This window comes from Copidosoma floridanum, unplaced genomic scaffold (assembly GCF_036245765.1).
Source record: "Copidosoma floridanum isolate Cflo_tuat_1 unplaced genomic scaffold, Cflo_Japanese_pri ptg000019l, whole genome shotgun sequence".
Taxonomy (NCBI): domain Eukaryota; kingdom Metazoa; phylum Arthropoda; class Insecta; order Hymenoptera; family Encyrtidae; genus Copidosoma; species Copidosoma floridanum.
In genome coordinates this window covers 3147804-3175606 of record NW_028321896.1, presented here as the reverse complement: position 1 = coordinate 3175606, position 27803 = coordinate 3147804, and the positions used below count along the sequence as shown (strand labels likewise).

Genomic DNA, 27803 nt, shown 5'->3' with positions numbered 1-27803 from the left:
ATAATATATAAATACACATGTATGTGTGCGTGGATTATACACGCAATATACATACACAACGAACACTCATCAATCGACATCGCTCCGTTGTTTTTTTTGTTTTTTTTTTTCCATCCCTATTTTACAAACTCCGTAAAAACCATATTATGATCCAGCACACTGTACGCACGCACGCACACACAGTCATCCAAAATCAGCCGTTTTAATTATAAATATATATATATATAATATGTAGAAGAGAAGAAGCTTTTATTTCGTCGCGTTGCTGCTGCCTTCCTCATCTAACGGTGACCCGCGACGCTTCACGTGACCCTCGCGATAAAAGCCGCGACGGCGAGCAAAAACAACGACTCGGCGACAACTACGGCAGCCCCCTTGGGCTTCTCCTCGAGCGACAGGGGACTGCTGTCGTCGCTCTGCATCCCGGGTGACGCCTCCGACTGTTTGGCCGGGATCGCGTTGTTCTCGTCGTCCTGCCCCATACGCTTCCCTGCACCATCCTCCTCCTCCTCCTCCTCCTCGTCCTCGTCGAGCTGTTGTTGTTGTAGCGTAGTCGCGAGCCGGTGGGTCGGGTGGGTCATGGTAATAACCGTGGTCGGGGCCTCGGTAATCGTTGGTAAGGGGGCAATGGTCGGAGCTAGGCTGTTGTTGCCGGTGTAATACACCAGCCCGAAGATGGGCTTGACGTTAACGATCTTCTCCTCGCGGTGCTCCCCGTTGACCGAGCGCGGCTTTGCCGAGGCGCTGTCCTCGTACCGGGAGAACAGCATGCCCGTGTAGGGCGTGTCCTCGACCACGTACTCGCCTTGCAGGGTCACGTTAACCGCGGTGCCCGCCTTCAGATTTATCTCCACGCTGAAAGTTCGTTCGTGTTTAAGTATAATAATATGTATGTATATATTATCTCCTTCGCGTTATTTCATATATTATTATTATTATTATGTACATTCAATAAAGTATGGGACTGACTTGTGTACTCCGGTGCGATTCTCCCGTATCTTGATGCCCCACTTCATGTCGAGGAGTTTGTGGTTGTTTCGCGCGGTTACGCTGGTATTGAGGCCCTGTAGCATGGCGTGGCCCTGGCCCAGGTAGATGACGTGGGTGTACGAGTAGGCGAGGGCCTCGGCCATCGTGGATGGCTCGGTGCCGGTGTTGCCGATCGTCACCCGGGCAAGATCGCGCATCTCGCGCTTGACCACGCGGCTCTTGGCGCGGACGAGCTCAAAGTCTCGCAGCTCGTACGAAATCGGCTCGATTTCCACGAGCAGTTGGCCTTCGCTCGCCGAGCCTTCCTCGCCACCCTGCAAAGTTACACGTGCAGTTTTACGTTAGGTTCAATCTATACCTGGTATATATATACAAACTCATCCTTATTACTATATTGTAATTGTTCATTTTACAAAGCGCACACCTGTATGGATATGTGAAAAGGAAAAAAAAAGTTCCCACAAGTACTAGTTGGTAAAATTAAACGTTTATTAAGTACAGAACAACAACAAATGGGTGGTGCCTGCAGTATCATGAAACATAGGTAGATATACTTATGTATACCGCACAGATACGTATAATGTACCGGTACTATACCCCTTAACATCCCGGACGACGCAAATGAAGTAGCCCATTTGATGGCTCTGCATCAGCGAGCAACTATTCACTCCCATCGGCCGTCGTGAAATCTGTTATTAACCTCCGCCCTCCTCCTCGTATCTGCTGCCACCCACGAATGGGGCATAATGGAGGGCGGTATACTTAATGGATGTATCGCGCTGCAGGTGTGCAGTTAGTTATACGTACCGCGTAATTGTGCGCGTATATATTATCCATACAGGTGCATGCATATAGAGGGGGGAACAAGAGCAGATGGATGTAAAAGCTATGTAGCTCACCTCCTTGGCGTACTGAATACTGCTAGGCATGTCCTGGGAATCCAGGGTGCCGATGTAATGGGTTTGGCTGGTGGATTGGGACGCCTCGTGCCGAGCCACGTACAACTTGTCGCTGGCCACGGCGCCGCTTGGTGGCGACGCGTACTTGCTCCACTTGTTCCAGCTGATGCGCGCCGCGCCCTCGACGTTCTCGAGCAGCTGGTAATGCTTGTACGAGCCCACGCTACCCAGATACGTCACCGTGCAATTCTTCTCCCCCATTTTCTGGCTGCCCGCCACCCACAGGTCGTTGTGCTTCGCCCGGCAGATGAATATCGGCCTACCCGTGTCCCTTGACGCACCATCTATTGGGTCATTCGGCGAAAGAAATGATAATTAATTGTTTGCCTGTTGATGAACCAAAAGAACGGGGGGGGCGGGGGGGTATCGAGCGAGTGTATATTTTATTATGTTGCTTTGCCGAAAAGGACGGGCAAACACGCACGCACTGCAGCAGATCGACCTTCGCGGCCGATCGTTTGCCAATGCAGTTGTGTCCTACTTTGGCCTCCACCTATATGTACACGTTACATATATATGTATACAGGCTCCTCCTGCCCGTGTTTGCGTTATCTCTGCGAATCTTCCTATACCTGACCTCCATCGTGTACTTTTGTACATAGTACCTTCCCATTTTCTCACCAATAATTACGTACAGTAATTGTTCAATTGTTATCGAGGACACGACCTTTTGATTGCCGGTAGATTTGATGAAAAGTGCCAGTTGTGCCTTATAATCAAACGATTTCAGTAGTTTACGGCGATCATATATAAGTATACAAGTGCGCCAAAGATCGATAAAAAAAAAAAAAAAAAAAATCGAGCGCGAGGTAAAGTAGGTCTGATCGAAGCCGTGGAACCGGAGCGCGATGAAATTTTCAGAATACCCCTGGATGGTGCATTATGAAATCGTTGCACCAGTATATACACCTGCCCTTGAACTAAATGGAAAACAAAACAAAAAAAAGATCGGTATACAGGGATGTTTTATGTATTATATGATCGAACCTGTGACCTCGAATCCCCCGATGATGAGGTTCTTGGAGGCGCTGTACTGATAATCGGGTATCCACTTAAGCGTGCTCGAGGTGATGAACTGGTCGTAGGGCTTTGAAAAGATTTGCACGCTCTCCTCGGCACTGGTCGCTACCGGCAGCAGCAGCGTTGTCGACAGAAGCAGTAGCACCGGACAAAACCGGCTCGTTCTCCTCATCCCCATGGCTTTTGAATCTGAAGCACAACATAACGTGGTTTTTCATCACAAGTACGGGGATTTTAGGGTGAAATTTGCCGGCTTATCGAGTGCCTATATGTATAATCCATACATGATGTACGCGCATAAGAGTAACATACACAGACATGAGTGTGTAATGATACAAGGGGGTTCTTTGTACATTATGTATATATACGCGTCGATCGGAGAGTCTGTGTTTTTTCACGGCTACGTATTTATAATATATGACCTCAAGTCTGTATGGAGGCGCGATAGTTATATACCTACAAAGTCTGATCCCCCCCCCTTGGCCTTCGGTATGTCTTTCTCTCACTTTGTGTATGGGTGCATTTATTCTGAAATGATTCCATTCATGCGACTCTTTATGTACGATTTATGGCTACGCTGCAGCCTGTACGTGTTAATTGCACGTATACAACTTTTGCTTCTCGCACTTTGTGATTTTAATCACCCGCAATTGAGACGTCGCTTGTATTTTTTTTTTTTTTTTTTTTTTCTTTTGCCCCACAGTTAAGTAATACGTACTATACTTTCTTAATTTTGACGAGACACGTGAGATGTTGATGCTCCGCGACGAAAGTGGATGGACTTTCCCGTGAATCATGTACAAGTATAGCCTACCAAAAAAGATTCGAGATTACAACAACAATCCAGCCTGCCGTAGCGGATATACACAATCGATTGCGCGTGATTGGAGCAAACGATCGGTATTGGAAGCTCATTGGTGTCGCGCGGTCGTCGAACTCGGACAAGAGCTTATATTCCCGCATCTCGCCAAATTCATCCGACTCGCTTGGTTTCGCTTATTTTCATCCGCACACCCCGTGTGTATCTTATACCCCCTTTTTTTCCAAAGTCTATGCGTATTACGAGCGCCGATCGCGCGCTATCTCTCCCTAGCGCTGATTGCCGTTCGCGACCGATCGTATCTTAAACGTGCGCCATACACGGGAGCGGCTACACCCTGTATATCTTGCGGTAACTGGATATACCTTTCTCTCTCTCTTTTGCTGCGCTTCCGCTCCGCCTCGGATAAGCACTCCCGCTGCACGGCAGTCTATTTTTTTTTTTTTTTTTTTTTTTTCTTTCGCCACTGCGACTTGGCACGATAGTATAAACAGAGGCGCGAGTGCACTTGCAAAAAAAAAAAATTAATGACTGTGTGCATGCACCATGGGCGCAAATAATAAAACGCTGCGGTGGGGCTACTGCAAAAATACATATATATGTCGATGGGGTTTTCGCTAATGAATCGAGCACCGGACACGCCCGTACATATACCCCAAGTATAATGTGCGAATGCTAATTTTCCATCTGCCAGCTAGCTCTGGGGTACACGTCACGCGCCAGACGGTTGACCATTGCTTTTTTACTCGCGCGTGTTTGTGGTCGAGTGTTAGGTTGTGGGCCTGTTTGTTCGCCAACAAGCCGATGGATTTTTTTGCGATTTCTGAGTAAGTATATACGCAACAAACGTTTGGTCAACAGTCACGAACTACGTATACTTATTCTTGGTGAATCGTAAGCTTTTCGGGATCAATCGAAAAAAAAAATCCGTGAAATCGATAACCTGTCATCCCTGATTTATTTTTGGAGATGGTCGTCACGGAATATTTTTTCTTAAGCTCGAAACGTCTGGGTGGTTGGCTCCAAAAATTGCATAGAAAAATCGCGATTTTCTCACTAGCACCCTACACTTATGTACACGCTGAACGTAGGCTATAATTTTTGAGGCACAGGTGTGTCGCCGTCCGTTACACTTTTTTTTTTTTTTTTTTTTTTTTACGGTAACCACGACAAAACGGCTTTATATACTATGCAACGAATGGATTTATTTCGACTACGCGTTCTCGTGGCCGAGTGTATTATCAAGCAGATGATATCACATCGAGGATCAAAAACCCTTGAGCTCCCCACCACCCTTTACCTATTTTTATTATCCCTGCAGCTCGTTTCCCGGATCTCATGTATATATGTACACCCCCATCGCGATTCACTACTGATTATCACATCTCACGCGTACAGTGTACCTATACGTATACGCGTGTGTCCGGAAACGGCCATTGTCTATAACCTGTACTACGCGCGTGCTTTTTTTTTTTTTTTCAACTATAGCTGGATTGTTTTTTCATTGACGCTCTCATTTTTTCTATTCGCGTTATGGAGATTGACGATTCGGCCACTTCTCAGCGATTGCTCCAGCAGCACATACATATACCATGGGAGTATAGCTGATTCGGACAACGAGTTCTGATTTGATTAGTACCTAACACTCACGTACGGTTGGAAAAATATTTGTGCTCGATCATTCGGAGCAACGATAATGATGGTGATATTGCGCATTTCGTGCGTGTATTGGTAAACGTAAATGACAAGTGTGACGGACAGGGTGTAGCCTCTCGTTGTGAGTAAAGAAAATGGCGCGCGTGATAAATTCCAGCGGAGAAAATTAATCTATTACACACAAGTAGGGTAGAGAGAGAGAGAGACCCTGAGAATATTGTATAGCTTATAATGTACATGCATGTGCCTATATAAAATTTGAATTATGGTAACAGTATAATTTTGTGATTTGTTGCCGCGTATATAATATATACCATGCGACGTCGTAAATACCAAATTTACTGTTTTCCAAACATCAGTTGCACGCAAGTTAACTCGTCTGTATGGTTTTTTTTTTCCTACGTATAAAAAATAAGTACTCGCGGTAAATAATTTAACTCGAGAGAGGAGTACCCTGCAAACACCGCACGCAGATACGTGTGTGCACACCAAGATAATCTAAGCAAGTTTAATTGCTCGCACAGAGGGAGAGAGAGAGAGAGAGAGAGAGAAATCCGAGAAGATCGTGGCGTCGGATACAAAGTGGCAGGGGAATAATAGAAGCAACGCGTGAATGCAGCGAATTTTATACGTAATGTACACATGTACGCGAGACATGTGCTCATTTCACGGAGCACTGATTTTCCATTCACAATGTATACCTATTACCTCTCCGTTGGAATCACACGCGTATGAAATAGTGTGTTTTTTAACAAAACGCTATTCGCGGAAATTACCGGGTTCTGGAAGGATGAGGGGCTCGTCCCTTTGGTCGAGGGTGCGTTTTAATTTTCAAAGATTATTAGAGCTGATTTCTGAAAAGCAGCCATTACCATCACGCTTCGCGCGGACTAATGAGCCTTGCACTTCCTCTTCCCGTAAAACGCTTTGTTATTTCTGCAGGTATAGGTGGTACATTCATAAAACCTAATGCCTTATCAAAAGTACATGCCCATCGTACAAAGTAAAAAAAAAAAATTATAGAAGCATGCACCCGTATTAAAAAATAGGGAGACAATTAGAGAGTTGCATCGTTTTACCGCACCGCTCAGAAATTGCGTGTATTCAATAACTTTTCCGCGACACACACGTGAAACAACGCATGTAGGTATAACCTCTTGATAAAATTGTTCATTATACTTACATGTAGCCCACGCGAATCACCATCATCTTCGTGCAAGGACAAACTGTGCGCTTGGTGACATTATAATATATACGCCCTCGATTAATAGTGTCTACTGCGCGATGTGTATGCAATGTCACCTACTCTTGATACGGCACTCTGCTATTACTATGCGCATAATATAGAATAAAGCCGTAAAAAAGGAGAGCCAAGGCAACGAGAATACCTATTGTATATACCCACACGCGATAATCATATAACACGTAAGTGTACCTAAAGTAAAGGACGTAGCGTCGATTTTAGAATTTACATTCCGCGTGTTTAAGTGTATCAGCTTGGTTGATTTGACATTCGCGCGTTTCACGAGAGAGCCATTATTACGGGCAATTGGTCGTTGGCGTATAACAAGCGAGACGCGCAGCTTCGCACTCTCGCAAGACACGCTTGTCACTTACATGAATACACACTGCACATTGTCGTAGCGATAGCTAATGGTGATAAAGAGGATAAGTATATGTACACGGGTCGCGTGCCTCTTTTTTTTTTTTTTTTTTTCCTTTTTTTCTTTTTTTTGTGCGTTCAAGTGTATGTACCTTTGATGCATGTCGATGACAGGCGAGCTTTCGTTCTCTTAAGCGAACGATAATGACTATTATGTACGAGTTGTACGACTGCCGCGTGTGCCGGTCCACGTAGCGGCACGCGATGATTTTTGGGTCGATCGCGTGCACTGGTTTTTCGAGATGCGCCGTAACAGGTTTGTGTACACTTGTTTCAGGCTTGCAAACGGAATATATATTAGGTATATAGATACAAAAAGAAAAAGAAAATTTTGTCAATATAAGAATGAGCTCTAATTCGCTTTATTTTCCTTTTAATCGTACGGCGCGTCGTTGTTGGCGTGTATAACCGGTATACCGCGAGCCTTATTTTTCCCTTTTTCTTTCCAAAGCGCCACCACCCGGTGAAACGTGATTTCGTATATATACGCGCATAAATTCATAGAGTTTGCGCAACTCGGTTATTGGCATGAGGTATAATGTATACATGTATACGCGCCACTGTCGCTGAATTTTATTGGCAGGTCTAGGCCTTCGCGAGAAACGGGGAAATGTGTGCGTGTGTGTGTAATTTATGCGTCGGTAGCGATTTTCGTCGGTGCCTTTTTTTCCTTCCTCTTTTTCTTCTTCTTCTTTCCTTTCCAAAGTGCGCGGCTGTGCAATTTTCGCGATAAATTATTATAGTTGTGCACGATTGCATCCGAGTCGATATTAAGAGTCGCGCTCGATGGTTTTGCTTTGATTTCCCCTTCTTTTTCTCGGCAACATTGAATTTTACGGCTTCTCGGAGAGATTGCCGGTTTAACAATTCGTTATCTCTCGAGCGAGGAAGAAAAGGGATGGGGAACGAGTTGAGTGAGTTGCAGTGGAAATAAAACCCAAAGAGCTGCGATTCTCACGGTAAAAAATATACTCTTTTCGCGAAATCGGTAGCGTTAACAGTTATGATCGATGACGACTGCGAGTGCGCCCCCTACATCGTGGCGTTGACATGTGCATATAGTTTTAATTTTATTGGAGACACGGCACGAGGGAAATGTCCTCTTTTCGATTTTTACCGGTTGGAAAATTTATACGATAATTTAAAACTATACGCATAAGTGTATATAATATCTACAGTGCGATCTCGTTAATTGCGCGGCAGTAATGGAGCCGCTTAGTAGATGTATTTGGACGTCATCTGTTTAATCTTGGGGATAATTCAGTAAAAGGTAGAGGGATGAATTCGTTGTTGTTTATTTTCATGAACGAAAAAGCCGCAAATCTACATACACGCGCCACTCGCGTGTATACCTACATATATATTATACGTAAAAGCGAGAGCGAGCAAGGGAGTCGATAAATGACAGGATGTACCGCCGAAGCACGGCGACAAGGGTATACAACACGGTAAAAAGTTCCCTTTGTGAAGCGCAATCGCACCGAGAAATAAGAAACCGGGTGCCCTGAACCGATGCCAGAAGTTACGGTGTGGCTCACAAATAATACATCGTTGCCTAGGAAGGAGGGACTTTTTGGATGTTGAGGGAAAAGAAGAAAATGATACAACTCGAGTCACATCAGTGCGTGCTAGTCTTATTTGCATCGCGTACAAATATTTGTCTAAAGAAAAACAACATCACAATTGAATCGCACCGGCTCTCTCGCTAAAGATGACGTGCAGAAAACTGCGTGATCAATTGTTTCGAACGATATGTTCGAACAGAGCATTGCACTCGCTGTACTGCAAGTACTGCAGTATATACGTATACATAACTCGATGCAGGCAAAAAGGAGTGGCGTCAGCTCGCTCGGGGGAAATTGATCGACGTGTCCGCGGCACTGTATACTTCCATATCCCGTCCTTCTCTCCCTTCTGCCCCTCATTTTTCACCTTTTTTTCCGTCGACGAGATTGCAGCAGTGCGGAAAAAAAATTGCTCGTCAACGCCACAAGTTAATAGATCATCCACGTACATTATCTATATACGGTGAGTACTTGGCCGTTGGTGCTTTTTGCTTTTGTTTCGCCAAGGCATAATAAATTGAGGGTTTTACGAGGTGGGTGCGATCGTATGGAAAACCTATGGTGTCTCTCTAACTGCGTAATTGGAGATGAGCGAGAGAGAGAGAGAGATAATTGTCAGGGTGCTTACGGTAACTCATACAGTTGGTATGGGTGATAATTGTCGCGTCGACGCGAACGCTGATGTACGTTTGGTGTCTAGGTACACGTCGTGTCTGTCACACTCTACAGGCGGCCCAATTTTTCGCATTCCTTGATTTTAATTAAACGAGAAAACAAGAACGCGCACTAACGAGGACCATATATACTTATCCTTCCCTCTCCCTCCCTTTTTTTTTTCTTTGTTTCGTTTCGTTGGTACGATTATACGTTTTTCCGCGCGGAAACTGTCTTATTTACTGCTTCTCGTAAATAATAAACTTATTTTTTCGATTTTACGAGCTTCCAGCGATATAATTGTACGGCTGCAATTATTTACGTTACGTGGTTTTTCCAGCAAGTGGGTACCCAATTATCGTTGGCTAAATATAATAAAAAGAGAAAACTCTAAAGACAAGGCCAAAATCGATCGCATCGCCCTCTGACAAAGTTCAAGCGACAACAGCTGCCTCTTGAAAGTCTTTTCATCACCTGCTATCGGTATTTCCCTCACTCGAATCAATATAGATTCAGCTTACGCGTAAAAAAAAAAAAATCCAATCGATCACTGCACAGTCCAGCGCTAATATTATTAAAAAAGAAAAAAAAAAAAAAACTATATGTACACACCAGAGCAGCCTGTATCGATGCGTGTATATATGTGAGAAAAATCAAGCCGGCGCAGAGGAAAGTGAGCTAAACGAACTCAACAGGATAAGTACGTCTGATCGATCTCACGCGGCATCCCTCCAACGACCGACCGATCAATCGGCAATTCTACTCTACAAGTTATCTTCGTGCGACTCATCCATGCGTACTCATATGTAAATAAATATACGTACAGTAAAAGAGTTACCTATACATTTACAGAGCAAAGTGTTAAAATGGCAATAAACTTGGATCGCTACGTACAGGGACGCAAAGAGGATTACGCTGAGAGGGGAGGGAGGGAAGGGAAGAAAAAAGAAGAAAGGTGACTACACAAACGGCGCTTCCGATGATGACGGAACGTGATGCGGTCCACAGGACGTTGCCACAAAGGCTTTGCGCGGCTGCATAAGAATCGTGGCTCACTTCTCTCCGTCTGCAGTATTTTTTTTTTTTTTTTTGTTAGTTTGTTCTCCTTTCGCAGGGCCTCCTTTTATCTTTGCTGTCGTCTCGCCTGGCTTTTTAATTTCCGAGCACGCGCGTGGGCGAGCATATAGGTGTATGTATATAATAGCAAAGTGCGCAAAGAGACACAGAGCAGCAGGAGGAGGAGGAGGAGGGAAAGAGGGTATATGTATACTGAAAGCTCGTCAGGGACAGGGAGCTTGGAGGACAAACCGGCCAGCGGGTGGAAGGAAGCTCCTTCGGCGGCGAGAGGCGAGGAAGGGAGGAAGGAAGGAAGTGGCCTACTTACATCCTTCGGCATCGATTCCGCGAACGAGAAACAAGGACACCCCCGGCATCTGCGTCTGTGCGACGACTCTCTTTTCCCTCTTTCTCTCCGTACGCGTCGAGGATTAAACCACCCACGCTCTTATCCTCCTTCTCCTCCTCCTCCTCCTTCGCCTCATCCTGGCGCTTTTGTGTACGTGTATGAACTTTGAGGGGGTTTTTTTTTTTTTATCTCCGCGGTGTAAAAAGAGGAACAAGGGACGCGACCTCTGCCAGGAGGATCGAGTGTCTTTTGGCCACTCGAGCGGAGACGATCGAATCAGCCTTAATTGCAAATATATTTTTTGCTGCACGTTTCATCGATGGCTGAAAACGCGATTGGTGTGATACAAGTATCGCCGACTTTTAAAAAGCAATTCACCAAGTTATTCTGAAAATGGTGGCTTATCTGTACACGCTATACACTGTTGGAATAAATTTCCAGGTCAAGAGCAGCGCGCGTTATCGATCAACGTGCGTTGTGGTACACATATATGTTTGCCCATATACCTACGTATATGTTTGCACCCAGCGTATTCCGGAACGCTCAAGAGACGGCACGTATGGATTTTTTTTTTCTTATTTTTTTTTTATTGCCCATAAATTTCGCAAGATCGCTTCAACGTCGCGCCCGTATCCTTACAAATTGATGCTGGAAAAAAAGAAAGCAAAAAAAAAACCCACAATTTGTAGAAGAGCTTACGCGTTTCTCGTCGTGTGAGTATACTAAGCTGTTAAAATTGTATTTTTTTCGCGACGAATCAATTAAATCTTCGTTGGGGAACATCACGGAGGATGCTGTATAGCATCTTGTATAGTGGAACAAAACAATTCGTTCTTCTCCAATGGGGATTGATTTTCTGCAAAAAGCCCGGGCTCGCAAAACTCGAGACCACGAAAGGACGACCGCCCGTATCTCCCCGGGAAGAAGAAGAGCCCGGCCTCCATTTACATTTTAGCGCCGCACTCCCCCAAGATAAAGAGAAGCGGTGAGAAATGCGCGTACAATGCACATATACCCCTCCGAGTGTACAAATGTAGCGGGAACACGAGACGGCGCTCGAAGGTTTCACCAGCTTAGCGATGGGGTGGGAGACCCAACCAGACCCGGTCAGCGGAGAAAGAAATACCAGCCGAGCTTTATATATATATTATAGCGCGTGGGTGAGAGAGAGGAGGGCGCACGTGTTATTACAGAGTATCGCGTGGTCAGTAAGTGCAGGGTGTGTGTATTTTGTGTACGTGTATCCACACCTATATTCGCCGATCGCGGACGCTGAACTTGCATTGTATGCCTTGGGAAATAACTCTGGGTCAATAACTCGATGCAGGTATAATACATGTGTGTACACTGGTGTGCAGAAATGTGCCGGTACGGCAAAAATCACGTTTCGGCGAGCTCTTTGGGGTGTGAATTTATTCTGCTCGATTGGCGCGCTTTTGTTTGCCGAGGTGACGCGAATCGAGGAAACGAAATTGAAATCCATCACCCGCTCCGTGTAATGAAAAGGTACGAGTATACCATACGGGGAACAAAGAGTGGAATAAAAGAGTCGCGGGCGAAATTACGATGTCTTGGATAATAAACGCCCGAGTTTTACTCGCCCCCCTGGGAATACTCGTCCAAGTTGTAAAAAAAGACCTTCCCAGTCCCCCCGTGCAAGATTGTAGAAAAGAGAAAAAAAAAAATGATTATCCTTCACGCATCGACTGTCACTTCGTATGAAAAACAAAATGGGACCGGCGGGGTTCCCCTGACGCTCGCAAAAGTTTACACGCTCGAGGAGAAGACGCCCCAGAGTCTCGACTACTCCACCTTCCCCACGAGGAACAGAGGAAAGGAGGGATAAGAAGAAGAAAGAAAAAAAAGGGGGGGAGTATGCAAAGTGCACCGTGTCCTCAATAGCCGGCGCATGATAAACCGATTAAGTTTATACACCTATACGGCTGGGTAAAACACGCGAAGGGAGTTACGGATAAGGAAACTCGGACTTTTTGCTGTGCAGGAGCAGGTTAAGCCGACAGTCTGCGAACGACAAATGTGAAATGGAAGTACTTTAACGTACGAAAATCGAGTAAGCCGCTATACTTCCTCCGTATGTCATAATTGTGCAGTCGAATCGGCGTAAAATCGCTACGCCTCGAGACGCTTCAAAAGTTATATGTACTGGCGCAGGTTGTTAAACGTAGCTATAAGCGAAAAGAGGCGTCTTGTCGTGGAAAAAAAAAAACAAAAAAACAAAAAAAAAAAAAAAAAAAACAAAAGCAGCGGTGCTTATGAACATAAAAAAAGAAGAAGAAAAAACACATTTGTCGTGACGAAGAGGCATCAGGGATGGAGGTGGTAAAAGAAACGCGTGTGCATGTGCGCGCGAAACGTAGGGAAAGAAAAAAGGAATGTCTAGACACGACACGAGTCCGGAAAAGAAGAGGAAGCATCTGCGTTATTACTACTATGATGCCGATAAGAAAACCCAGGGAGAAAAGCTCATTCGTTATTACTGCACTCGAGAAAGAGAGAGAGAATGCAGGCGCTCGGTTGAATTGCTTTTCGGAAGCGAGCCATATACGTACATATATATGTGCTATGAGGTAACTATTATGTACGATACTTGTGTCTAATATATATACATAGACGTGCCGACAGTGCGACTTTCGTCTAGACTCGTCTGGAGTCTAGTACTCTTGGAGAGCAGCAGAAAGAAGGAGAAGAAGTAGGAAAAGTATAGTGGTAGCATATGACACGCAGCTCGAGTGGCTTGCCATGGTCATCTTCAAGACTACAATATATGCCTACTGCTTTCGTCTCTTACACACATATTTATACGCGAAATGCCTACGGCTAAAATTATTGCGTAAAACGCGTAAGTATACATATACGCGTATACAATTGCGCCAGGGCTACTTTTGCTGCTCCAAGAAAAATATTATACACCACTGTGATGATGTATATAGATAAGCGTACGCTCGAGATGTACACTGGATACAGTGGAACAAAGGCTCTTTCTCTCTGCTCTTCTTCTTTTTCTTCGTCTTTTCTTTCCAGCTGCGCAGCGGTGAAGCAAGAAAGTGCCATCCACCTGATGCAACCCAAGAGTTCTTCCACGCCGCTGCGACAATTGAGGAATCAGTGCCCCCCAGTGTTTTTTTTCTTTTTTCTACGTCTTGTGCGTGTTTGATGTATGTGCGTGTATAAGGTACTGCTTTGCTGAGATGTTTCTTCGGTGACTCTAGAAAAACCAAGCTGTAACATCAGACCCTTTTTGATATTTCTGTACTCCGGGAGTATCTGTACATGAATGAACATTGCGAAACTCACGACACTTGCTTACAAATGAATACATCTATTCATTTTTATTAAACAATCTCCAATCAATGATCACCATATCAATAAATTACGTGTATTAACTAAATATGACGTTTTTTTTTTTTTTTCTGTCTAAATTATGACGGATCACTGCCTCGTTTACGAACACCGATGAGTCCCATTTATACAGTAGTCTCGCTTGTTTGAAATGGCCCAACGCCATGTCCTGCATCCGTTGTCCTCTCAATTTTCCAGTCGACTTACACCGACAGTGACAAACAAACAAACAAGCATTCCTTCCCCATCGGATCATCGGGAGAGAGTCGAGGTGTACGCCCGACATGAACCCACCCTTACGTATAAAAAATATGAGGTGCATGTACCAGCAGCCCCCGAGAGCCTTTGCATTAGACACGTGCACGGTTTGTCCACGTATAATGTAATAGAGACAGGGAGGTGTGCGTATCGATTTCGAGAGCTGCAGTGCACTTCGGGGGTGGCTTTTGGTATAGAGAGTGCACGTATATAATAGACATACATGTGTATACACGGGGCTGTCCGCGCGTGCGGTTGCATTGTCAGCGCTCGACTTTGCCTGACTCCTTGTTTGTTACCATGATAACACCCAACCACCCACCCAAGTATACCCCCCATCCCTATGTGCGTACAGACGACGACGACATCGCCGACGACTTAAATCGTGCCCAAGAGCTTGGCTGCAGCGCGCGCGTGTGTATGTGTCGGTTGTTGCAGTCGATCATTGTATATCTATACGCACAAGCTTTTCTTTTCTCTAGCGCCCTTGTAAGCTTCTGTTTTGTAAAATTCTTGTATAAAAACGATGCATATGTGTCGTATGTATACATTATGTGCTGTCTCAAAAATCATGAAATTAAGAATCAGATGTCAAAACAATTGCACAATTGAGTTGTTTCAAACGTATGCGCTTAAAATTAACAAAAGTATAATGTGCAGTTGCGTAAATTGCTTTTTCTTCTTTTTTTTTCCCCTAAGGTAAGACATTACAGTCAAACTCGAATAAGTATGTGCATAACGGGCGGGCCGCGCGTCCGTACACGTCGCTGAGTGTACATCATACAATCTGCGGGGGAAAAACAACGTGCTTGTTCGCTTGCTTTCTCTCTCTCTCTCTCTTTTTCTGCGGATCAACAATCTGCGGTGTATACCTTTGCTTACGCCACCGTATCCTACGCAGGTATCCCCATAGCTATTTACCCTCGTATCCGGCGATCTTGACTCTTTTCCTTCCATATCCTATACACTCCGTCTCCCTCACTTTTATTTTTCTGGCCTTTTTTTTTTTACCATTCTATATGATTGTGCAATAAAACTGCACTCATGAATTGAGGGCGCGGCATTTCTGATTGTGCTCTAATTACCGCCGGTAGACGTGGAAAACACCGACGCGTCAAGGGTTGACTGGGACCGACAGGAGTGTACATGAGGTCCAAGGATGTGTCAACGTCGCACGAAAATACTCGACCCTCCCAATAGTAACGAAGCTCATACATGTATATGTGTCACCACTGTGTAAAAGATATACCCATATGACACACGTCTCGAACGTACAACAATCGTGCAGGAGAGCAGAGAAAGGCCGTACATAATAAAGGCTCGCGGAAGAGCCGCGCGAGCAATAATTTTCAAGGGCAATGATTCCACGCGGTCGACGATAAAACGAGGGGCCGCTCTCCTTTCGCGTGTCCTATCTCGCTGCCATTGTACGAGCATATACCCATTATGTGTGTATATACTCATATGCATATACGATGGTCTCGCCGCAGGGTGTACATACATCCGCTTACGCGAAAGATATAACGCGATCCTTTCGAGCTACATACATATACCCTTTATATCGAGCGCGCGGTTGCGTCAGTCCTGTTACGATGTGTGAAAAATACTTGACCCTTTTTTTTTATCTGTCCCTGTATTATCGCTTCGGTGATGCTGTTGCAATGTCGTGTGTTTACATGATTATATTTCGCCCTTCTCTTTTCGAATGATTTTTCATGAATTTTCATGAACACTCGTGACTAGAAGCTTCGGCAAAATTACGTGTGTATCGAGGTTGGATCTAAAAAACGCATATCAATAAATCGTGGAGATATCGAAAGTGCGTAACTACCAAAATGAGTTTATGAAGGTGAAGTGTGTTACCATAAATTATTGATGGCGCGTGTGATGGTAATGGGAAACACCGGGAGCGGCAACGGAGTAATCGATCTCTTGATGATGTTGTTTTTTTTTTTTTTTTGGTCACGTCATTCACGTAGCGTTTAAAACACGCGATAAACATACATGGATCGTACCAATTACAGAGGATAACCAAAGTGGGCGCGCCCGCGCGATAATATGGAAGGCTTTGAGCTCTTGGCACTTGCGTGGGTACCCCCGTGTAATCCGTAACGGAGGGGGCGGCCGGGGACAATCGAGAAGCGACAAAACAAAAGGGCTATAAGACCCCCCCTGCCTTTCTATACAGGCGGTGAACAGACGCTGGCAATGTCTGGGTGCGTAAGGCTTCCCTTCCACCCTTGCGTGGTTGCTGCACGGCTGGTGCTTTTTTTTTTTTTTTTTTTTTTTTTTTTTTTTTTTTTTTTTTTTCGTTAAACATTCATCCGTTTTCTCCGGCGAGACCTCGTCGAGGAAAATGACATGGGCTCCAAGCGGGAAAACTACACCGAGGGAACCCGGCACCCGCGAGGTTTTCAGCCCCGGGTATATAGAGGAAAAATGAACGATTGTTCAAATACCAGAGACGCATGTTTACTGGATGTACGTAGATGACGATTATCCTCTTTCTTTTTTTTTTTTTTTTTTTTTTTTACTTCCATACCCAGACAAGGAATGGGTTGAGGGCTCTATTTGTTTGGGTTGGTTCTTTTTTCCCTTGCCAAGAGTATACAGCGGGCGCCAAAGGATATAGTTGTATGCACGGCCAATCGAGACGTCGCGGTGTTGTCGGTACCAAAATTTATGACCCGAAAGTCCGAGGGGGCCGCGCGTTTTCCGGGAAGCATAAGATGATCGATCGATCGGGTCGCTTGCGCGGCTCTATTAGCGCGAGCATTTCCCAGGGCTTCGAGTACAGTCCCTTCCATTGAGGGGGAAAAGAAAAAAACAAACTGTGGCAACGAGCGACCGAGTACATGGGTGTATAACATTTCTGATGGGCGATTACGCGCTCGCGGTCGAGGCGTTTTAGTGTCCCGTGCGCTGCACCAGAGAGCCGCAAAGTTGAAAAAGAAGAAGTGAGAAAACAACGGCTCTCCCTCCTCAAGAAAGAGATCCTCCCTCGGGGGGAGAGGGTAACGTCACTTGACGCAACCACACACGTTATAGCATATACACACTCGGGATAGTTTTACAAAGACGTGGGGTGGTGTCGGGGTCCCTCTTCTTTTTATTGTTCAACTCGACGAATATACACCAAAGCTGTGAAACGTCAAGCGAGTTGTGTAAGTACTTACACATGATGCGTTAAATGCACGAGAAAAACACAGCCCATTGGTGGTCGTGTGGTATGTATAGGTAAAGTGTGCGAGTGGCGCATAAACCGACCGGTGCAATTTCGACGCTCCGAGCGTCTGGTTTCAGCGAGCCAAAGGAGGTGTGACTAACGGCATCACCAAAGTTCTTCGTCGTACGAATAGTCTCGGCCAAATCGTTCGCTCTTCCTCATTCCGTGAATTTTGCATTGGGACCCCGAAGGACTGCGCACTCTTGAAGTCATTGAAAAAGACTTTGGACGTTTTATCAGGACTTGAAGAGTGTACCTGTATAGCTTGAGATCATTGAAAAAGACTTCACAAGTGATTTAAAGTCTTTGAAAGATTCGAAAGTCTCAAAAAGACTTGAGAGTGTGCAGCCCCTGGGCACCCTTTGACGAATTCAGTGGATTGGTCTTGGTCTCTCGTTCTCGCTCTGAGGTGTATTTTGAGAGTCCTTCAAGGAGATGATTGCTTTCATTGCGCCACAGCGAATCTGGATCCTAAAATCAAAAGCTCGGCTCGTGGAAAACTCGGATGATCCACGAAAACGATCAAACCGCGAAAAGCAGGTTAAAATCGGAACGATTGAAAGGGTAAACTGGTTGCAAATACGTAAATTCCGAGAGTCTCGAGACGAGCATAAACACAACTTTCCTCCGTATAGGTTTGCTCACTCTCGGAGCCTGTAGCTACATCATCCTTAACCCTGCATACACTTTGGACCGACGCAGTCTTCCCGTATCTCATACACTCTGATATAATTATATATTATACACGGGAGGGTTGAGCCATCGGAGCAACGTGGAAAAGACCGCATGAATAAATAAATCGCAGCTGATGTGCCGGCGCACACAATGGAAGCCGTATAACACGACGCTTTTGCGTGGAAAATTCACGCGTGAAAGATAACACGGACAGCCATCAGGTTGGGTGAGAGTATACATATTATATACAGAGGAGGTTGATCGTCTCACGAAAATCGGCGTACGGTGTATAAGTATAGGTACGGAAGAAAAGAGAGCACAGAACCATGTCACATTTATCAAGCTCATCAAGGCCGTGTGGGCTCTCGTCTATATGCACATAGTTTATTTTATGTATACGCCATGAACATAAGGCGTAGGTATACCTATGCACGTAACATTATACGCGGCTCGACGCGAAACTGCGCCCTCAATTGCAGCTCATTTTTTCCTCCTCCGTCTGTACTTATGATGCTTACCAATCGTCGCGCCCCTTTTTAGGGCTCCCGTTTGTGCATACTGTTACGCATATACTTATATACTTATTATATGCAAACACCCAACGGGGTATATGAAGGTGTGCACTTACGGTGAGCGTCAGCTCGGATGAAATTAATGATGTCACGTTATACGGAAGCTCGAGCGGTGCAGGCTGCTTCTCTCTCTATTTGTTTTCTGTACACGCACGCGTAGGTTTCGGGGTGCACGTATACATGGGAAGACCAACAGAAAGAGTCATTAACCCATTAATGAATTTGGAAGGGCGCGCATTGCTCCGTTTGAGAAGCTCCGGCCGAAGCATTAATTGATCGTCAAGATTACGCCAATTGAGCGGCGCCGTTTGCGCAACGTATCCTCAATGTGGCTCGGGGCTCTCGCGTTTTGTCAATTGGTGGAGGGAAAACAAAGCCTTGTCGCGAGGAGAGCGATTTGTTTGAAAGCGTGTCGTTCTCCCTTGAATTGTTTAGTTGGGTGCAGGCCTTCCTTTCGATTCATGTTGGAAACTTTATTTTAATCGTGAGAAACAACACGAGGAACACAATGATCGAATATTGAGCGATGGATATATTTTACAGGCGCTCATAACAGCGATTGTATTTTTCTCTATTGCTTTGATTAGTTTTCTCTCCCTCATTGTCGAAGTACCCGTGTAATGGTGATGCATTGGAAGACAAAAATCCTCTATTCTGTTGTTGAGTGACAATTGATTGTGCTGCTTTTTTTTTTCGCCGTACACACGTTTCTGTCGTCATCGAGGTATATATACTCTAAAATCCATTAACATCAGCACTTCATCAAAAGATGCGGACTCGCCGCTCTACGAACTCGCCTAACCGGCTACTCCACTTGTATACATTCACGCCAGAGGAGAGTGTCCTTCCGTGTGCTAACTCTACTGCCTCTATACTTGGGTTGTTTCACTCAAATGATACAAAAAAGTCTCCGTACGATGTCTCTTATTTTGCACCTGCGTTAATAATGTTGTCTTTTTATCTTTTTTCTTCGCACTTACACGTACCCTACATACACTCATTCATCCTGAGGTCTTCATTACTGTGTATCTTTTTGTATCTCCCTTTCAAAAACTCTAATTGTATTTAATCACGTCTCTCTAACTGTATATTCCTTTCAATGTCCCTGTTTTTATATCTCTATCTCTCATCGTCTTGTTTCAGTGTTTTACCGAGTACGATTATATATTCCCAAGTCTCTATAATTATATCCATCTGTTAATCTTTGCCACTGCGTTCGTATACCTCCGACTCTGTTTCTTTACGTCCAAAATTTTGGGGAAAGACATAATGATGCATGACTTTTCGTAGAGAGGCTTAATTACACGTGATGGAGGGGATAGGTGAGTCAAAGATACTTTTCTTAAATTCTTAATCTTGAATCAACGTGAAAACGTTAGCGAGTAGGATGTGATGGTCCACGGGGAGGGGAGGGACTAATAATATCCACGCAATATTGAAAGGCAACATAAATTCTGAATCTCCCCCTTTTTTTATATAAGCCAACTCTAAATCTAACGGCACAACGCCACTCTCAGCTGCAGAGTTTTTTCTCTCTCTCTCTCGTGTCCACGCACCTCCTCCTCCTCCCCCCTTCAATACTACTATATGCATATGTATATACATGAAACACCAACAGGCGCACGCTCGCAATTTCTATATATACTCCATGCGTGCACGTGCAGTATGCAGTGCGTTATATCATTATCTCGGAAACCAACGTATTTCACCCGATGCTTTTAAAATTCATTTGGCCACGCCTCGGTTGTGGGTTTCATTTTATGGCCCGGTTTTCATACAATCCAACAAAAAATCGGAAAATTCGCGGGAAAACTCTCGCGACCATTATCTGAGATCGGACGTGACACACCCCAACGAGGGCTTTCAGCGGAATGAAAAGTTGAAGCGAGAATAATGAAATTGAACTTCCCATCGCGAGAGTAGAGCGAAAAATTCCATTGGAGAAAATCACCGAGGTAACATTATGTACAACAACATGAAAAAGCCCGAGCCTTCGCGGTGATGTCAATCCAATTGCGCCAAAGTTTCGTTAAACACTTTGACGACGAGCCCAACGGGTCGTTGCGTTATTTTCAAGATGAGCCGAAATGTCACACGTATATACGGAGTTAAATGATGGATTTTGCAAATGACGCGCTTCCTCGCGTTTGGTCAATGCCAGTACAACGAGGGCAGACATCTGATTCGTTAGGGCCTCGCGCGAATTTACGCGCTCGCATTGCACGCGCGCGTGAAGGAGGAGGTGGAGGACGAAAGATAACGAGAACATCTTTTACCTTGGACGGTGCGTGTAGGCTGATGAACGCGCAGGGACGACGAGGCTTTCGAGCGAAATTTGTTCCGAGAGCTTGGCGCATTTGTCTTTTGCGGCGTATGTATGTATATATAGGCGAGCCCGCAGTCTGTCGTGCAATTTCGAAATACCAATTAGCGGAAATGGTGGATGATAAGAGGCCAACGGGCTGGGTTTTATTGAATTGGAATGCAAACCTGTATCTGTATACGCAAGGGAAAATGTATAGGATTTCAGCACTACTTTGGGGAAAAAATAATTTATGCAGGTTTATGTGCTTTGAAAATATAATATAAATAAAAGATCAAGCGCAGAATGATAATCTCATTATAAATACTCGAGTAAACATCGCGGTTTTATGAGTATATTGTGTACATGGATTAATATCTGCGAGTAATATCCTGGATACCTTACTCTTGGTGGAATTTTATGGAAAAAAAGTTGCTTCGTTATTTTTGCCTGGTGCATATAGGTACAAACGTGATTATCCTAGTTTTTGAGGAAAAGGAAGGAGAGTGAAAGAAAAACAGAAGCCGAAAGATGGTGACTCGCTTTCGAGTTGAACAAAAGAGAAAAAAAAGGCGCGAAAATGCATCACCGGCATCATATAGATTGTAACTATATGCTCGACCTTTCGAGACTATAGCGTCAGGTATTTGTACGTATATACAGAGAGCAAGCCGAGCGCATCCCTCCGTCCCTGTCTCCTCCTCCTTTTTCTTTTATTCTCTCTCTCTTTCTATTTTTTTCCTTTACATACAACGGCAGTTCATTTATCTTTTCTCTCCTGGGAAAACTGGAATTGGAAATTTATCGATTTGGTTGCAAAAAAAAAAGTTCCCATGACGCCTCCGTTGGTCAGATCTGGTGTATTGTGTTGAAACTGTTCTCACTTGATTGCGAGTCTTTTTTTCTCCTTAAATCATAACACACTCAAACTACGCGCATATTCCTCGTATATTTTTTGTAAAAAAAAAAAAAAAAAATTCGCCAAGTTTATTATCGTCTCGCTTTAGCTCCGCGAGCGAGTCTAAAATTAAAAATCCATTAAAATTGTTGGTTTGCTTTTCCGTTGTTGCCCGCGAAAAAAAAAAATATGTAAAAAATATTTTTTTCCAACAGCAGAAAAAGCGCTTTTAGAAATTCTTTCCTCGTCGCGCACGCATTCTTGTTACCGAACCTCAAAGTTCTCTCGAACGCGTTCCTCTTTTTGTGAAACAAAGAAAAACAAAGTGTTTTGGCAGAATCGTGACGAGCACAATACACGCGCTGCGTATGAGGCAGCGCGAGATTTATGACGCGAATTCAATCGCAGGGAAGAGAAAGCAACAAAGAAAAAAAAAAGACAAAGGTAAGATAACGCGGAGAGAACAAAAACGAAAGAGAACCGAGCTCCTTCTCGAGGCTCATCACGAAAATTCGCCGCTCGCGTATATACGCGCTCTCCCGTTATAATGTACCACTGGCCCGACCCGGGCCTCTTTACTCTCGACGCGGCTATTATTTTCGTTCTTTTCACTCGTATAAAAGGCAGCTTCTTTGCTATCTTTTGATGATTTTATTTTCAATTGTCCATTAAAAATTGAATTTCAGCGCGAAGAATCAAGCATTCGTGAGAAAGGCTTGAATTTTCAAGAGCGGCTCTTTATGAAAAAAAAAGGTACCCGGCGTTGAAACACTCGAAGCATGACTAGCGAAACTCATCGGAGAGGCACACACACACACGCGCGATAGTGGAGTGCCCAATATATAAACATATTGAGAAACGATTTTACGATGGGAATTCCGTTACGATGAAGGATGTACATAGACACGTGGATCGACGAGAGAGAGAGGACGAGTAAAAGAGTTTCGTTCCCGCGGGAGTATGGCCTGTAATATAACGACAAGCACGGAAATGCCATATACATCACGATAGGGCACGTGGCACTTTAAACAAATGAAACAAAAAAAAGGGGGGGGAAGGGGAGTTAATAAAACACGATGAGCTCTACGACCCATGCATGCCTTTGTAATTAAGCACAGGACCACTTGAATGACCAAAGTGTCGTAAATTACGTCGCCTCGACACAGAACTTGTGTATGTGTGTGTGTGTGTGTGTGTGTGTGTATTATATGCGCTATCCGTCACGGAAATCTGGCCAATTTAACTGTCCACGTGGACCCGCACTCGTACGTGGCCCGTTTTTTTTTGCACTACCATGTACCTATTCGTCCCCATCCGTGGTTTTCGTTAAAACGTTGACACTCGCAAATGAAATATTTTTTGCCGCGTCCCGACACACGAGCGAAACAGGAAATTAAAAATCAACGAGCAGCCCTGTAGGTACGCGACTTTTGCCGAATCGTGTGTTTTGCACTCGAACGCGTGTGTATATGTCATACGATAGCTGCGCGTAGCGTAAAATTACTCATACCGATTTACACGAGTGCCTACAGTGAAAGAGGAGGAGAAATATGCGAGCGAGAAAAAAAAAGATACACACGTCCCATGTAGCGCACATATACATATATCCCGATATGCAGCTGGGATTACAGGGTTGGGAGAAACTTGTTTATGGCACATATATTTTTGCGCGTAAGTTGCAAAGAGCTGCGATGCGTGTGGTTGTGGCAATAGACGTATAGGCTTGCAATCACGCGCTTGTATATAAAGTAATTTTATTGAATGTATACGAGGATCGGGGGAGCGAATGGACTTTTCAGTGGAAAATGGGATATTTTCTCCCCCTGTAATTTAGCCATTAGAGAGCCGGATACTTTGAGCTGTATTACACGTACGCGTGTCTATGTACATGTATACGTACACGCGACACTCGTTCAATTTCAGATATTTCGTTATTAAGACATTTTTCCTTTTTAACGAGAAATTCCTGGCTTGACTTTCTCGGGTGGGTGTCTTTCGTAAGAAAAACAAAATTTCTTCAGTTAACAACCAAATAAAAACTGAATCATTATTTTTCTGAGTACCTACGATTTGTCATATGTAACTAACTTCCAATAAGTCAAAATTTCAAAGAGTAACATTCATAGACAACCTATTGTCTCTGTACGTCATTTCGAAATTTAGACCCATCGTAAATTGTAGTCATTGATGACGAATTGTACTCAGAAAAAACAATTCTATTTATGTAAATTCGTTAATCAATACGTTCTTTTCATACTCGGAATTTTTACTTCCCTTCAAAAAGGCACTCACCCGAGTTTTACAACTCGGAATTTTTTTTTTTCTTCCACTTTGAACGAAATGCCTTTAGATTCTGCAGAGGAATCGACGAATGCGTGTTTTCCAACTTGGTATTCCGAAAAAGTTTCAGCAAAAAGAGAAAAGAAAGAGTTAAACAAGTGCAAATTGAACGAACGCTCTCCTCGTCCCCGCTATACATCGCACTACACAATTCCCAGTCTGTCAAGAGCACTGACGCACACATACGCACGAGAGTGTACGTACAAACGACCCACGAAACGAGAAAGAGAAAAACGGTACACCGGCGCCGTCATCATTTACAAGCACGCTCTCGTACCGCGGCACAGTGTAGCCACATCAGGCGCAGATGATCATCCCGGCCAGAGCCTAACAAGCTCCGAAACTTCTTCTTCGTCCTTTTCGCCGCCGACGAGGACGTATTATTACTATTCCCACCCTCTCGTTTTCACCCAACTTTTAACGCGATTCCGTCGATCCTTCCCCTTTCCTCCGCGACCGCATTCGACTGCCGCCAAAAGGAATCAAATGAAACGTCGTATACGCACGTACAATAGGCGTCTCGTTACACCTGACGTGCAGGATACAGCAAATCATGCGTGCCCGAAGATTAAGCTGCTTGCCACACACACGCACACACACACACTTCCTTCGAGCTTGATTTACCGTCCAAACGAAAACCGTTGTGTATCGAGAGCACGCAAACTTGACCACTGCATGACCAGCGTCATAATTTTGTGTACACGCATCTTGTGCGCAGCTATTCGATTAGTCAGGGGATTTATTTTACCGCGCGTCGCAATAAGAAAGGGATCCTCTTTATTTCCTCTCTCTCTTTTAACGAGAACGCGAGTGTCTCGTTACTATCGTTGGAGATGATAAAAAGAACCACTCTGCACAACTATACATGTACACGTGTGTTCGATCGAGATCCCATTGCACGGATATATATGCGCCTCGAGAGTATTATTGTTGACGGTTTTTCCATGGGGACACGATAATCGCGTTGAAATGAAATTTACTGCCGGGGAATTGGAAAATTTTTCCATTGGCCCAATCAACCCCCAAAATTTTTCAATTGGCAAAAAACAACAACAAGGTGCTCAAGAGCCCTTGCACAAGATTTGCCGAGCGAAACTCTCGGGGAGCCGAGTCATGCACGATAATCATTTTACAACAGTGGCCCCGAGCTTTCCGACAAAAAAAAAAAAAAAAAAAAAAAAAAAAAAAAAAAAAAACAAGAAAAGAAAAGAAAAAGGCAATGAATGACAACTCCAAGAGTCCTTTGCTATGTACACGCAGCACAAAACAGCTCTTACTTACGCGCAATCGAAAGCAACCCCGTTCGGAAGGGGTAGCGAGGAGGTTCTCATTACGAATGAACAGAATAAACGAGCTATACAGCTCGAGATTAAGCGTGTATACGGGGGGGTACTCGAGGCTCGAGAGATATTTTCCGAGCGAAATGGCAGTGGTCGGGCACGCGGTGGAGAGCCACCCCCTGCGAGGGAGCACGTTCGACTGTTCCGATCAAACGAAAGTGTTTTTTCCTTCCTCTTTTCGTGGGCCGTATACACATGTGCATCCGCGAGAGGAAGAAGAAAGCGAAACAGGCTCTCAGCAGGGAGAGAATGGAAAAGGGGGGGGGGATGCGTGGCGGGTGAAAGAGAAAGGAGATAGGAAAATCCCAAGTTGCCCTCTCCGGAGGTCAGGTACGTAGACGCACACGTACACACGCAAACTCCCATGGGGGGGTGGCGGCGGCAGGACAGACAATACACAATACGCGTGCGCGAGCGACCTGCACACGCATCGTTCCTTTTTCTTTTTGCACCCCCTGTTGCAACGATGCTTACCCAACATTCGTGTACACCAGCCTATATTATACATAATATACGGTATAAACCCATATCAATTTACACCTCGTAACGACTCGCATAAAAACCATGTATGCGACAACCCATTTTTAGAATGTGTGTATACTTACGGTAGGTCTGGTCTAGCGAGACAATAATAATTTATCGGTGCACGCGCTGCCAGCTCCTAGAGGACGAACAACAACTTCTTCTTCTTCTCTCCACGCGCACCACCGAGCTTTCCCTTATCCGACACACAGGGTAAGTATAAGCAACTATACACGGGAGCACTTTTTCCTTCCCTCGACTCGCTTCGAGCCGGTAATCAGCAACCTCCCCCCGTTGGGGATGAACCGCTGCTGGAGCCGTAGGGAGAGGGGCACTGGTGACACACGGCGTCGTCGGATGGAATTGAGTCTTCCACTGGTCCCGATCGACTGGTTGGCGGCCAACTGCTCAGACTACGAGTGTATAGTGTGTATATTAATGTGCTGCCCGGTGGACACCGGCGAGGAGGCCAGGTGTGTCAACCCCCCTCGTGTGCGCGGGAATTCAACTGCTGCAAAAGTTTTTGCCGAAATGTGTGGATGATGGGGGTTTGGGGAGGGGGGCAAAAAAATCAGTGCAGTACTCCGTAACTGATGAGTGATTCCGAGGCGCACTAGATCCCTATAGGTGCAGGTTTATTATATAGGTAACGTGCGTGTTCGCTTGGAGGAGCTCGTCCGGCGTGGCGCGCTGCGGAACTTGAACTGAAGAGCGTCCGGGGTCTAGGGTGGTCCCCCCCGCCCCGAAGGAGAGAGAGAGAAGCCGCGCGCACGGATATACGGACGAGGAGTTCGTGTGTTGCGAGAGAGATGAGATGGGCAGAGAGAGAGAAAGAGAGGCGGCGTTGTGCGCGCGCGCTCGCCGGCTGGCTCGGTATGTGTGCGAGTGTGCGTGTGCAAACGATTTCTCCGCGCTTTTCCTTCGTTTCCCTTTGTTTTTTTTTTGTTTTTTTTTTTTTTTTTTTGTTTGTTTTTTACCCCACTCGAAACAAGAACCCTTTGAGAAGCACAGAGGTACCACTTTTACCCCGAGGCTTGCAGCTAAGGGATTTTCAAGGATCATACGACGACGAAACTTAAGGGACCATCTGATTTCCTTTTCAATTTTCGGTTTTCCCCTCTTTTTTTTGCTTTTATACTTACAATGTGTTCCTGAATGAGTATTTTGTACCTGTAGATCACATCATAATATGTTGTACGCGATTGAAAGCACTGAGCGAGTCCTTATGTATATATACATGTATTTTATAACCACTAGGTGCACGCTACGCCGGTTCTTCCGAGAGGACTTTTTTTTTCATCCTCCAGGTGTTATTTTATTTTTCATGATTTTTCGTGCCTTTCTTTATCTCTGTATGTTAATAATTTTTTGTCAGTTCCAAAAATTTCCTGATTTATTCAATTTCGAACGCGTGGCTTCGTTGAGCTTTTACGATGCAATTAATTTACCTTTACATTTTTAATTTATTACGAGTGTGGCTTGGCTATCGCGTTAATCGTGTAGCGGAAGAAGCCCCGTCATCCGCGACTTTACTACGTAGAGGATAGCTACTTTTGAGCTACTACTGTTTGTTCTTTT

General features: G+C 44.8%; 2 protein-coding genes across 5 annotated transcripts in view; one reads left to right on the top strand and one right to left on the bottom strand.

The window, feature by feature from the left end:
• Positions 1-27803, top strand: part of Miga (mitoguardin) — a 39798-nt gene that overhangs the window by 4693 nt on the left and 7302 nt on the right. The gene's annotated exons all lie outside the window — the stretch shown is intronic.
• Positions 120-26915, bottom strand: uzip (beta-pore-forming protein unzipped). 3 transcript variants are annotated; one of them, XM_014349573.2, is made up of 5 exons: positions 26309-26915; positions 2937-3158; positions 1890-2233; positions 970-1304; positions 120-855 (listed from the first exon to the last, which is right to left on the bottom strand). In XM_014349573.2, the coding sequence occupies exons 2-5, from the start codon at positions 3145-3147 to the stop codon at positions 303-305; spliced, it is 1443 nt and encodes a 480-aa protein (XP_014205059.2). In that variant the 5' UTR covers positions 3148-3158; positions 26309-26915; the 3' UTR covers positions 120-302. The 3 variants fall into 3 exon arrangements, with proteins under 3 accessions (XP_014205059.2, XP_014205062.2, XP_014205061.2); XM_014349576.2 differs by lacking the exon at positions 26309-26915 and adding an exon at positions 25645-25659; XM_014349575.2 differs by lacking the exon at positions 26309-26915 and adding an exon at positions 24641-24671.